General features: G+C 40.1%; 1 protein-coding gene and 1 long non-coding RNA gene across 2 annotated transcripts in view; both read right to left on the bottom strand.

Annotated features, from left to right (window-relative positions):
* LOC121929227 lies at positions 1-4,331 on the bottom strand. Its single transcript, XR_006103631.1, has 5 exons — positions 4,256-4,331; positions 3,700-3,732; positions 2,856-2,882; positions 1,709-1,741; positions 1-18 (listed from the first exon to the last, which is right to left on the bottom strand). It is a non-coding gene; the product is annotated as an uncharacterized LOC121929227 (long non-coding RNA).
* A 24-nt stretch (positions 4,332-4,355) lies between these two features.
* The window catches only part of LOC121929012 (mucin-21-like), a 43,175-nt gene continuing 32,855 nt past the window's right edge, over positions 4,356-14,675 (bottom strand). The window contains exons 25-27 of the mRNA XM_042464336.1: positions 5,519-5,578; positions 5,206-5,232; positions 4,356-4,361 (exon numbers count right to left, since the gene is read on the bottom strand). Of these exons, the coding sequence (XP_042320270.1) occupies positions 4,356-4,361; positions 5,206-5,232; positions 5,519-5,578 (93 nt within the window). The remainder of the gene's footprint in view (positions 4,362-5,205; positions 5,233-5,518; positions 5,579-14,675) is intronic.

Below are 14,675 nucleotides of genomic sequence, written 5' to 3'. Positions count from 1 at the left end.
CTATTTTCACATATATTTCTACAACACAGAAATATAACCCTGTCAATTCCTGTCATTATCAACACCCCTGTTGCAACCATCTCATTGAATAATATACCGCAGACCCAAGCCCAAGACACTTTGCTGCCTGATGCAGAGTAGCAAATGGTACCTTTTGTTACCTGGGGTATTCAAATTATTTTGATAATCGAAGCAAAACAATTCCACAATCACACTTTCTACAAAAATATACCCAGTTAAATAACCTTTTGCTGCATTTTCATCGCACTCACAATTTACTGCCTGAAGCACCTTCCTTGCCCTGTTTAATGGAAGGTCCAGCATGGTTATCCCCTATTGCTGCCATTCTTTCCTAGTAACATTTTACTAATCTATCTCTCTTCAGAATGATGAAGCTAATACCCCTCTCAGTGTTAGTAACCTTTGCAAGCCTGTGATTACAGATCACTAGTTTGCATGTCTCCAGACTTCCTGTTTGTTTTCTTCGCTGCATCCATTCTCTTTCTGCATCATTCTGACCTGCAGTAATTTCTTCTCTTCTCTCTTTTACCTCCATTAGACCATGTATTTGATTGTGCACAAGTAATTTGTACACAGAATTACTTTTATATGATTTACAAAGATTATTACTTATTTCTTAGTTAGACCTTGTAGGGGTAGGTGTGGGACTGGTTGTTGTTCATCTTCTGCCTTGCCAATTTGATTATTCTACCAGAGAAAGCAGAACTCTGCCACACATTTTTAAAAAAAACCTAGCTTAGAAATCATTTGTGTGAATTAAGGCTGAGGCTCTGCCTGGAACATGTACAGCACAATTTTGTATACATCTACTCTGTAATAAGTTTCATTAAATTATATGGTACTTAGTCCCCTGTAAGTGGGCACAGAACTATGTCCATAACAGTGATGAAGATCTGAATTTCAATGTGCAATATACAAGCTGGGTTTCAATTTTGCCATTATTTAGTCAAGTTAACTGAAATCTGATATTGTACAGCAGCTGTCCAAGGGGACGGGCTCTGAGGATTTGTTCTGAAGGAGATTAATATGGTCTATGAACATTATTAGATTGCTCCACTAGCTTTCTAGGCAAGCACAGCAGTGTTACTCAGGACTCGGTGAACCCAGATAGCTACATGTGTGCGTTAGTTCCTACATTTACAAATAGTGTGTTGGTTGGTTGAGTTATAAAATACCAGTCATTATATCCTTGGCCACTAAGTTCTGCCACTAGACAAACTAGAAATGTGTTATACAGGAAGTGTAGAATACTTTTGTGTAATCTCAATAAAACTTTTACTCCAAAATCAGACAAGTAGCACAAAAAGATTGTCTGCATGAGGCTTAAACTGATCCAGAGCTGCAAACTAGATAAGGTTTCTGCCAAAGAAATCTACTCCTGTTACTATGAGCCCACACAGAAAGCTGCTTTGGGTTACTTTGGAAGTATGCTGTTTAAATGCTGCATGTGTCCTAAGAGTCCGAAAGCCATGCCATAGCCATGCTCCAGTTCTAAGGACTGGAGCACAGCTTTGGCACAGCTTCTGGCTTCTTAAGATGTGTGTGTGTGACATTGAAACAGCATACCTCCAAAGTGACCCGAAGCAGCTTTATTTTGGCCTGTCTGTTCAGGCCCTATATAACCCAAACACACATGAGACATGTTAAACATGTTATGCTTTAGGATGCTTTAGAATTTTATACTTACCACTCAGCACCTATTGTCATTGTAAGAAGAACCCTGAGATGAAAAAATACAAAATTAGGAGTGATTTTGCCATATGTGTTAATTATTGCAATGTAATTTTATGGTATTCCAAAAGTATTAAGAATGTGAGGGATGGCTGGTAGGTTCAGACCAACATACCTAGGCTATAATTATAACAATGATTTATCAATATGTGAACAAGCCTTGAGGTCTTGAGTATGTCTAATCTCCCCTCCTCCAACATGGCTATGAAGAAATTGAAAGCTGTTTCTTCCATGTTCCATAACCACCACTTCAATTTCATTTCACTGAAAGTTTAAGCTCTGGTTAAGCTTCAGATCATGGGCTGAAGAGTTTTTTTTTGTTTGTTTGTTTCAGTAAACCATTATTAAGACTAACGTGTAATAGAGAGGAAATGGCAAAAGAGCACAACTCTGGGAATTTTTTCAAAGCAAGTGTGGTTACAGCTTCTGCTAAAACACTAAGACAATTGACAGACCCTGTTTGTGTTGGCAAGTGAAAGAAGTGATAACAAGGCTTTCATGTTTTACCATTATTTGTGAAAGATGAGCATACAAAAAGTTGAAAATAAGAAAAATAATTTCTAGATACTAGTACTAGTTCTTTAGGCTAAATATCCCTTTCTTTTCCCTGTTTCACATAATGGCTGATGTCAAAGAAGAATCCGTTTCTAAAGTCACTCTTCATAGAACGGTAACCATGCAGATTCTAAAAGACTGACTATAATCTTATGTACTACTACTCTTGGAAGGTTGCATAAACCCATACAGAGAGAGAAGGGTGGGAGAGTGATAGATTTACCATTTCTAAATTTAAAGGTTTAGCACAAGTGAAGAATAACCATAATTTGTACAGGCTTGGAATTAATACTAAATTGCAGCTATATAAAAACTGAAGGAAAAGTATCTATTCAGGTCTCTTCCTTGCATCCTTAATGGAGGAGGAGACAAGAACAGTAAGGATACTATCTTTAAGACTCAATCATCTAATGATAAGCCATAGGGGTTTTTTTTAATATGTTTCAATGCAACCATGTCTATTTTCTGAATATATCTCCGAAAGAAATTGCTCGAAGAACTATATACCATTTAACATGAAAACAATAAAACAAAGAAAGAGTCCAAACCTGGTTGCCGTAGGAAGATGCTTGGCCCTATAAAGGAACAAGAAATCAGTCACCACACAGAAGTGCTGCTTCCAAAATCAATTTGCATCTCTTGTCTTGAGATGGTTTATGCAGGAAGTCCACAGAAAATGTGAGATGCAACATCAAGTCATATTGGCTCAAATTTATGGCCATGGTTTAACTTTTCTCTCTTAAAGGAATATATTAACAAACAGTGCAGATTTATATGAACAAGGTTGGTTGGGAAACACTGGGCCTGTTTACATGGGCCATTTAAACTGGTTTCCCCTTGCTCTCATGTCACCCATTCTTCAAAGTCAAAGCCCTGATTTGAGCGCAGACTGTCGTCACATTGTTAGTCCAGTTTTGCATCAAATCCAGCCCATCCTGCCCTTAAACGAGTTTTAAAAGACTGACTTTTTGCTCCAAATTTTCCAGGAAAATCTTGAGTACTGTGGAGTAATGTGAGACAACGCTTTACACATGTGTCCCACTGTGCCACCTGGCACTGCCATTGCTCTCTCTGAGAGCATAACAAGGCACCCAGCCATGTGATTGATGCTGGGCACCTAGTTTCTGACTTCAGAGGAGGTGACCTCTGCCACCAGTGGCACCTCCAGGTGGCACAGCAGAACGCATGTGTAGCCAGCCACTCACTGTCACTCTTGAGTGCAGAGGTAATGGGGGGATTTGTGGCAACTTCAGTGCCAGACTAGTCCAGGAGCAGTCCATAGTATTCTGGTCAGTGTAGACATGGCCATTGTCTCTCACATGAAAGATACCGTGAGAATATAAAATCTGTACATCTAATTGTGAAGAAATAGCAAAAGGAAAGAGAGCCTACCCGGTTGCTGTAACTGCTTTGTGAAGAAGATCCCTGTGAAGATTAAAACCAAAGAAATCTGTTACCACTATTGCTATTGCCTTAAAAATTATTTGAATCTAATTAAATAGGCCAAGTCCATGCTTGTTCAGATTTGTGGGCATGTGCTGAATTTCTGCAATTGCTTTCTACATTACTTTGTAAATATTAATATTGGAGAGTTATATAAAGAACGTGTGTTTGTATGGATTTGCTGCATTTGAACATATAAAGAATGTGTGTTTGTATGGATTTGCTGCATTGTAAGAGTAAGCCTAGAAAGCCTCTGGTATGGCCATGAGATGGGAAACTTTTCCTTCCATTTTCTGTTGTCACAGTTTGCTGGTACATGCAAACCCTAAGTTATAGTTAGTCTTAGCTATGATTTATTGAAACAAGACAACTTTATGAAGTGTGATAGGCCCAGAAAGCACACAGATTTAATCTACCACATGGAGACTTTAATTTTCCCCATCTCTCTTTTAGCCATACCCTTTTCACCTATGAAAAGAAATTGCCACCATCTTTGATCACTGACCTGAGATAGTGACATTCCTTTGCCTACTCTGAGCCAGCACTTCCTGGTCAGAAGTGCTCCTCTTGCTCCTCTTTTCCTTTTCTGGGTGGGGAAGTTTGTCTTACAGCTTTGAGTGGAAATCCAAGATGTCAGGGGGAATGAAAATGGCCACACCTCTTACATCTTCTGGCCCATGCAATCCAGCCCATGCAATTGAGCCCCACTTCAAAATCATTCCCTACCCTCTCAGGTTGCATAGTCTGAAGTTGGTTTATTTCAGTAAACTTTAGTTTAGTGCAACCACATTTTACATGCATCTAGATTAAAAATGCCTGGGTAAAAATGTTAATCTGAGAGCTAGTTAAAAATGGAAGAAAAGTTTTAAAATTCATAGATGTATTAAAAGAATGGGGGCTATAATGCTGGTAGACCAGTTTATAATGTGAAAGCAAAAATCCTTTCCCTTCTCCTATCTCATGCCCCTGAACTTTTAAAAACCTGGGTTGCTAAAAAGTCACATTATTTTGTAGCAAATAATAAAGAGAAATGGAACCTACCGGATTGCAACCATTGCTGTTGCCTTGATACTGAGAATTACCCTAAGAAGAACAAACAGGGTAAGGACTTTAAAAAATATTTCATAGAACTCACTACATTTCAGAAACACAATATTTAGAAACTTTTTGGAGCCATTCAAAATGTGGATGATGTTTTGTCATTTGTCACAGTAGTTAAAAACAAATTTGAAAACAGAATTTCAGGACAGTTTCGGAGAGGTTTCCCTGTGCTTGCTCCATTAAGATGTTGAGAGATGTGCAACAGCCCAGTACGCCTGAGAACTACCCAGAAGAATATTTACTTGTTTGTTTTCATACCAAATTTTAATGAACATTTTTCGACCATGTCCCCCAGTTGTGTGAGGTTCTTACATGATCAAAGTGGAAAGAAAAGGCCCAGGGAAATGTACCAACCTGATTACTGTAAGACGATGCTTGGCCCTGTGAAAGAACAAGAAATCAGTCACCACACAGAATTTGGTTTTACTTCTTTTGCTAAAGAAGGTCTACAAAAGATCTGGATTCAGTGCACCACTACGTCAAGTCTACACTGGCTCAAATGCATGAGAATGTTTTGAATTTCTGTCCTTTCTTTTTTACAAGGATGCATTAATAAACACTCAGGTAATATATGAACAAGGTCAGTGCTTCTCACATAAAGGATAAGACTGTGTCTATATAGTATGATGTAACAGCAAAATCAACAATGTAAGGAAATAGATCCTACCTGGTTGTTGTAAGAGCTTTGTGAAGAAGAGGAAGAAGAAGAGGAGAAAGAGGCTTGGTCCTGTGAAGAAACAAATGAACAATCACTGCATAGAACTATTGCTGTCTTATCTTTTGTGAATGGAAAATACATGCCCACGGTTACAAAGAAGACAAAATTGTAGATGTTATAGATGTTATCTTCTGCATGGAGGTTTGCATGGAATTTGTGATGGATGTGATACCTGTAAGCAAAGGGAATGGTTTTGGGCAGTCACATTTTGAGTAGAGAGAGACCTGTGTTGTCCACACAGTATTGTTAGTAGGTTCTCAGCAAAACAAGCATTTCTATGGACAAATAGAGCCACTTCTATTTATAAATGTCCTTGATATCCCTTGTTATACTTGTGTCTTCCTGGTGGATTAGGCTGGCACTTCTGTGCTACCATTAGAAGTCCCACTTAATAGCTTCTAGAAGCAAAGCCACCAATATATATGTCTCTGAAAAAAGCAGATTCAGAGGGGGCACCTTCGGAAGAAGATAAGGTCCAGGCAGTCTGGCAAATTGAGCCAAACCTCTAAAAGTGTTCTGCTTGGGAACCCTAGATGATCACTTGCTCTGAGTGGAATCTGGCTTTTTATTTGTGGAAGGACAGTGAATTTTAACTGCTATAAATGCTTGTTGTGTTCATTAATTGTCAATAACATCTTTTTTGCAGCAATGGCTTGTGCCAGTCTTGGAATCATATGAATCTCCTGGGGTGACATGGAATGACTCTGCTCCCAGCTCAGAACAGAATTGCACATCCCCATCTTTTGCCAGATTCCACACCCTTTTATTGAAGATGACATGGTTATTCCCTGCACCAAAAATGTGCTTACCACATTTTAAAAACTAAACATTGCACATCCCATTATTAAAAGCAAATATCAAAAAGGATTTCCCATTATTGACTCTGCAGTTATATGAATGGTCCGATTCAGGGCTGGCAACTTCTTGGGGTTCGAGGTCAAGACTGGATGCCTACAAGAAGCCACAGAGATTGCTCTCACAGCAACATCGTTTTGGCTGACATCCTCAAAATCCAGCAGCAATCTCAGCAGTTCTCAACATTGTGGGAGACTGCCATAGCCACATGAGCAGGACATAGTGTCCTTCTGGAAAAGAAAGAGACAAAGAATACTACTTCTCTGCCCAGTTTCAAAACTGAATTAAAGACTATATTGTTTAGAGAAGCATTCCCAGAGGTGAGACCCTCTCTGACCCAGGAAGCCTCCTTCTAACCATCCATCAAGAAGCCAAGCCCTTCCTCCAGTCCATCTGCCTTGGTCCAGGCCTCGGAGGTGGAAAAGATCTGCTGGACCTGATCCTATTCCCCACCACCACTCCCTTCTCCTTTTGTGTCGTGTCTTTTAGATTGTAAGCCTGAGGGCAGGGAACCGTCTGACTAAAAAAAGGGAGGAAAGGCGCTAATGGTGTGAGGGGTGTGGGTGAGAACGAACGAGTAGCGCGCAGTGTGGGCTGGAGGGGGGATAGGAACCACAGGCGGGAAAATCGAGATAGATGCAAGAGATGTGAGCACAGAAACATCGTTTTGCAGAAACAACCTACCTTGATCCATTCGTAATCATATCTCATATTGAACTGTGGTACCTGAAGTTTGTAGAGGTGGATCATCGTGAGACGTGTGTGCGACAAGAGGTGTGAGACAGCGGTTAGGAGTGAGCACGGACGTGAAGAATTGTGCAAGGGTAAGGAGCAGAGGGCGGCTAATGATGCATGATAAACAACACCAAGGCGAGAGATGAGGCAATAGGGAGGGGAAGTCGGCTAGGGTAAAAACTGGCAAACTCAGTGCGCGATCTCACCGTCTGCACAGTTCAAGAGAAGAACGAAGGACAAGATGTAGACGCAAACAGACTGTTTTCTGTGCTCCTTCAAGGTCGCTGTCGCGGGGGCGCATGCACAGGTTTAGCTTTCAATACACGGGGAATACTGATCTCTACATCCTTGTAAGCGTGTACGTGAGGTGACCCGATGCGACGGCGATCGGAGATACATAGCGGACGTGGCAGCGAGTGTGTGTGTGGGTGAGACGACTCGCGTGTGAAAAACAGCTGTGCGTACGTCGAGCGCGTGGCTCTTGTCTCTCGGGTCTTGCTCTCTCTCTCTCGCTCCGTGTTGATTCTCTGTCGAAACTGTCAAGTGTGGGACTGCGCATGAGGACATAAGAAAGGGCTGCAGTGGGAACTGTCAAGAGTGGACCAAACATACACGCTCTAAGGTGAGAGTGAGGGGAAGTCACGTGACTAGACAGAGGGGTGGAGCGAAATATGTGAAAAGTGTGAAAATGTCTGCGAACAACCATGAAAGCTTTGGGGGGAAACAATTTGGTCAAGGGTGTGTGACGAAGTGTGTCAGACATGAGGTAATAAATCGAGATCAAGGTCTAGGCAAAATGAGCAAGTGAGATAAGCGCGTGTGCAATTGCAGTGATAGCGCGTGGTGTCAGAAAGAGTGCGACGGTGAGTGTGATGTGAGGTCTTGGTCGGTGCCATGTGAGTCCTGGTCGCTGCCGGGCGAGTATCGCTTGACGTATCAAGTACGGTACAACTTTCTGTTCACAGCAGCATTGCCAGGGAACAATACAGACAAAAGGTAATTTGGTGGCACTGTGTCTGTTTTGTTTTGTGTACTTCAGTCCTCTTGTGGATGAAGTAACAGTCATGGCCTACTCGTTTATAGCCCTTGTTCAATTTCACTTTTTGTTTCTATTTTCACATAATTTTCTACCAACACAGAATAAACCCTGTCAATCCGGTCAGTGACACCCCTGTTGCAACCATTCATTGAATAATATACCGCAGACCCAAGCCCAAGACACGTTGCTGCCTGATGCAGATACAAATGGTACCGTTTTGTGACCTGGGTAGTCAAATTATTTTGATATCGAACAAAACATCCACAAGCACACTCTCTACAAAAATAACCCAGTTAAATAACCTTTGGCTGCATTTTTCATCACACTCCCAATGTACCGGCCGGAAGCCACCTCCTTGCCCTGGCTAATGGAGGTCCAGCAGGGTTATCCCCCTATTGCTGCCATTCCGGCCTAGTAACATTTTACTAACTCTATCTCTCCAGTCAAATGGATGAAGCTAATACCCCCTCTCAGTGTTAGTAACCTTTGCATGCCTGTGATTACCAGACACTAGTTTGCATGTCTCCCAGACTTCCTGTTTGTTTCTCTGTCGCTGCATCCATTTCTTTCTGAATCAGTCTGACCTGCAGTAATTTCTTCGCTTCTCTATTTTCCTCCATTAGACCGTAATGTGATGTGCACAAGTAGTTTACACAGAATTACTTTTATATGATTTCAAAGATTATTACTTATTTCTTAGTTAGACCTTGTAGGGGTAGGTGTGGGACTGGTTTGTTTCATCTTCTGCTTGCCATTTGATTATTCTACCAGGAAAGCAGAACTCTGCCACACATTTTTAAAAAAAACCTAGCTTAGAATATTTGTGTGAATTAGGCTGAGCCTCTGCTGGAAATGTACAGCACAATTTGTATACATCTACTCTGTAATAAGTTTCATTAAATTTATGTACTTAGTCCCCTGTAATTGGGACAGAACTATGTCATAACAGTGATGAAGATCTGAATTTCAATGTGCAATATACAAGCTGGGTTTCAATTTTGCCATTATTTAGTCAAGTTAACTGAAATACTGATATTGTACAGCAGCTGTCCACGGGGACGGGCTCTGAGGTTTGTTCTGAAGGAGATTAATATGGTCTATGAACATTATTAGATTGCTCCCTAGCTTTCTGGCAAGCACAGCAGTGTTACTCAGACTCGGTGAACCCAGATAGCTACATGTGTGCGTTAGTTCCTACATTTACAAATAGTGTGTTGGTTGGTTGAGTTATAAAATACCATCATTATATCCTTGCCACTAAGTTCTGCCACTAGACAACTAGAATGTGTTATACAGGAAGTGTAGAATACTTTTGTGTAATCTCAATAAAACTTTTACTCCAAATCAACAAGTAGCACAAAGATTGTCTGCATGAGGCTTAACTGATCCAGAGCTGCAAACTAGATAAGGTTTCTGCCAAAGAAATCTACTCCTGTTACTATGAGCCCACACAGAAGCTGCTTTGGGTTACTTTGGAAGTATGTGTTTAAATGCTGCATGTGTCCTAAGGTCCGAAGCCATGCCATAGCCATGCTCCAGTTCTAAGGACTGGAGCACAGCTTTGGCACAGCTTCTGGCTTCTTAAGATGTGTGTGTTGACATTGAAACAGCATACCTCAAAGTGACCCGAAGCAGCTTTATTTTGGCCTGTCTGTTCAGGCCCTATATAACCCAAACACACATTAGACATTTTAACATGTTTGCTTTAGATGCTTTAAATTTTTATACTTACACTCAGCACCTATTGTATTTGTAAGAAACCCTGAGATGAAAAATAAAATTAGGAGTGATTTTGCCATATGTGTTAATTATTGCAATGTAATTTTTATGGTATTCCAAAAGTATTAAGAATGTGAGGGATGGTGGTAGTTCAGACAACATACCTAGCTATAATTATAACAATGATTTATCAATTGTGAAAAGCCTTGAGGTCTTGAGTATGTTAATCTCCCTCCTCCAGCATGGCTATGAAGAAATTGAAAGCTGTTTCTTCCATGTTCCATAACCACCACTTCAATTTCATTTCACTGAAATTTATAGCTCTTGGTTAAGCTTCAGACCATGGGTGAAGGGTTTTTTTTGTTTGTTTGTTTCAGTAAACCATTATTAAGACTAACGTTTAATAGAGAGGAAATGGCAAAAGCACAACTCTGGGAATTTTTTCAAACAAGTGTGTTACAGCTTCTGCTAAAACCTAAGACATTGACAGACCCTGTTTGTGTTGGCAAGTGAAAGAGTGATAACAAGGCTTTCTGTTTTACCTTATTTGTGAAGATGAGCATACAAAAGTTGAAAATAAGAAAAATATTTCTAGATACTAGTACTAGTTCTTTAGGCTAATATCCCTTCTTTTCCCTGTTTCACATAATGGCTGATGTCAAAGAAGAATCCGTTTCTAAAGTCACTCTTCATAGAACTGTAACCATTGCGATTCTAAAAGACTGATTCTATAATCTTATGTACTACTACTCTTGGAAGGTTGCATAAACCCTAAAGAAGCGAAGGGTGGGAGAGTGTAGATTTACCATTTTTAAATTTAAAGGTTTAGCACAAGTGAAGACTAACCTAATTTGTACAGGCTTGGAATTAATACTAATTGCAGCTATATAAAAACTGAAGGAAAAGTATCTATTTGGGTCTCTCCTTGCATCCTTATGGAGGAGGAGACAAGAACAGTAGGATACTATCTTTAGACTCAATCATCTAATGATAAGCCATAGTTTTTTTTATATGTTTCAAGGCAACCATGTCCATTTTCTGAATAATCTCCAAAGAAATTGCTGAAGAACTATATACCATTTAACATGAAAACAGTTAAAACAAAGAAAGAGTCCAAACCTGGTTTGCCTAGGAAGATGCTTGGCCCTATAAGGAACAGAAATCAGTCACCACAAGAAGTGCTGCTTCCAAAATCAATTTGCATCTCTTGTCTTGAGATGGTTTATGCAGAAGTCCACAGAAATGTGAGATGCACATCAGTCATATTGGCTCAAATTTATGGCCATGGTTTAACTTTTCCTCTTAAAGGAATATATTACAAACATGCATGATTTATATGAACAAGGTGGTTGGGAAACACTGGCCTGTTTACATGGGCCATTTAAACTGGTTTCCCTTGCCTCATGTCACCATTCTTCAAAGTCAAAGCCTATTTGAGCGCAGACTGTCGTCCTTGTTAGTCCAGTTTTGCATTCAAATCCAGCCCATCCTGCCCTTAACGAGTTTTTAAAAGACTGACTTTTGCTCCAAATTTCCAGTCTGAGTTTAGGAATAACAACTTTACTGTGGACTGTGCATGCAACTGCATTGTCTTAAGCATAACAGTGTCCCCACCTGTGATGCATGCTGCTCTATTTCTGACTTCAGGGAGGTGACCTCTGCACCAGTGCACCTCCAGGTGGCACAGCAGAACACATGTGTAGCCAGCCATCACTGTCACTCTTGAGTGCAGAGGTAATGGGGGGATTTGTGGCAACTTCAGTGCCAGACTAGTCCAGGAGCAGTCCATAGTATTTCTGGTCATTGTAGACATGGCCATTGTCTCTCACTGAAAGATACCGTGAGAATATAAACTGTACATCTTAATTGTGAAGAAATAGCAAAAGGAAAGAGAGCCTACCCGGTTGCTGTAACTGCTTTGTGAGAAGTCCCTGTGAAGATTAAAACCAAAGAAATCTGTTACCACTATTCTTGCCTTAAAATATTTGAATCTAATTCAATAGGCCAGTCCATGCTTGTTCAGATTTGTGGGCATGTGCTGATTCTGCAATTGCTTTCTACATTACTTTGAATATTAATATTGGAGAGTTATATAAAGAACGTGTGTTTGTATGGATTTGCTGCATTTGAACATATAAAGATGTGTGTTTGTATGGATTTGCTGCATTGTAAGAGTAAGCCTAGAAAGCCTCTGGTATGGCCATGAGATGGGAACTTTTCCTTCCATTTTCTGTTGTCACAGTTTGCTGGTAATGCAAACCCTAAGTTATAGTTAGTCTTAGCTATGATTTATTGAAACAAGACACTTTATGAAGTGTTGATGCCCAGAAGCACACAGATTTAATCTACCACATGGAGACTTTAATTTCCCCATCTCTCTTTTAGCCATACCCTTTTCACCTATGAAAGAAATTGCCACATCTTTGATCACTGACCTGAGATGTGACCATTCCTTTGCCTACTCTGAGCCAGCACTTCCTGGTCAGAGTGCTCCTCTTGCTCCTCTTTTCCTTTTCTGGTGGGAAGTTTGTCTTACAGTTTGAGTGGAAATCCAGATGTCAGGGGGAATGAAAATGGCCACACCTCTTACTCTTCTGGCCCATGCAATCCAGCCCATGCAATTGACCCCACTTCAAAATCATTCCCTACCCTCTCAGGTTGCATGTCTGAGTTGTTTCTTTCGTAAACTTTAGTTTAGTGCAACCACATTTTACATGCATCTAGATTAAAAATGCCTGGTAAAAATGTTAATCTGCGAGCTAGTTAAAAATGGAAGAAAAGTTTTAAACTTCATAGATGTATTAAAGAATGGGGGCTATACTGCTGGTAGACCAGTTTATAATGTGAAGCAAAAATCCTTTCCCTTCTCCTTCACATGCCCCTGAACTTTTAAAAACCTGGGTTCTAAAAAGTCACATTTTTTGTAGCAAATATAAAAGAAATGGAACCTACCGGATTGCAACCATTGCTGTTTGCCTTGATACTGAGAATTCCCTAAGAAGAACAACAGGGTAAGGACTTTAAAAAATTTTCATAGATTCACTACATTTCAAACACAATATTTAGAACTTTTTGGAGCCATTCAAAATGTGGATGATGTTTTGTCATTTTCACAGTAGTTAAAACAAATTTGAAAAACGAATTTCAGGACAGTTTCGGAGAGTTTCCCTGTTGCTTGCTCCATTAAGATGTTGGAGATGTGCAACAGCCAGTATGCCTGAGAATACCCAGAAGATATTTTACTTGTTTGTTTTCATACCAATTTAATGAACATTTTTCGACCATGTCCCCAGTTGTGTGAGGTTCTTACATCATCAAAATGGAAAGAAAGGCCCAGGGAAATGTACCAACCTGATTACTGTAGGAAGATGCTTGGCCTGTGAAAGAACAAGAATTGTCACCACACAGAATTTGGTTTTTACTTCTTTGCTAAAGAAGGTCTACAAAAGATCTGGATTCAGTGCACCACTACGTCAAGTCTACACTGGCTCAATGCATGAGAATGTTTTGAATTTCTGTCCTTTCTTTTTTACAAGGATGCATTAATAAACACTCAGGTAATATATGAACAAGTCAGTGCTTCTCACATAAAGGATAGACTGTGTTATATATATGATTAACAGCAAAATCAACAATGTAAGGAAATAGATCCTACCTGGTTGTTGTAAGAGCTTTGTGAAGAAGAGGAAGAAGAAGAGGAAAGAGGTCTTGGTCCTGTGAAGAAACAAATGAACATCACTGCATAGAACTATTGCTGTCTTATCTTTTGTGAATGGAAATACATGCCCACGGTTACAAAGAAGACAAAATGTAGATGCTGTATTTATCTTCTGCATAGGTTTGCATGGAATTTGTGATGGATGTGATTACCTGTAGCAAAGGGAATGTTTTGGGAGTCACATTTTGAGTAGAGAGATGCCTGTGTTGTCACACAGTATTGTTGTAGGCTCCGCAAAACAAGCATTTCTTGGACAAATAGAGTCACTTCTATTTTAATTCCTTGATATCCCTTGTTATACTGTGTGTCTTCCTGGGGATTAGGCTGCCTCTGTGCTCCATTAGGTCCCACTTAATAGCTTCTAGAAGCAAAGCCACCTATATGTCTCTGAAAAAAGCAGATTCGGAGGGGGCACCTTCGGAAGAAGATAAGGTCCAGCGTCTGGCAAATTGAGCCATATACCTCTAAAAGTGTGTTGCTTGGAACCCAGATGATCACTTGCTCTGAGGGGATCTGGCTTTTTATTTGTGGAGGACAGTGAATTTTATCTGCTATAAATTGCTTGTTGTTTCATTAATTGTCAATAACATCTTTTTTGCACAGGCTTGTGCCAGTCTTGGAATCATATGAATCTCCTGGGGTTAATGGAATGACTCTGCTCCCAGCTAGAACAGAATTGCACATCCCCATCTTTTGCCAGATTCCACACCCTTTTATTGAAGATGACATGGGTATTCCCTGCACCAAAAATGTGCTTACCACATTTTAAAAACTAAACATTGACACTCAATTATTAAAAAGCAAATGTCAAAAAGATTCGGATAATTATCTGACCATTAGTGATCGGCAGTTATATGAAGGACCAATCAGGGCTGGCAACTTCTTGGGGTTCGGTCAAGACTGGAGGCTCTCACAGCAATCGTTTTGCCTGACACCTCAAATCCAGCAGCAATCTCAGCAGTTCTCAACATTGGGGGACTGCCATAGCCACATGAACAGGACATAGTGTCTTCTTGGAAAGAAAGACATCAAAGAATACC

Source organism: Sceloporus undulatus, chromosome 4, assembly GCF_019175285.1.
Source record: "Sceloporus undulatus isolate JIND9_A2432 ecotype Alabama chromosome 4, SceUnd_v1.1, whole genome shotgun sequence".
Taxonomy (NCBI): Eukaryota; Metazoa; Chordata; class Lepidosauria; order Squamata; family Phrynosomatidae; genus Sceloporus; species Sceloporus undulatus.
Note: the sequence above shows the minus strand (reverse complement) of the source record. Positions and strands in the feature narration are given on the sequence as shown.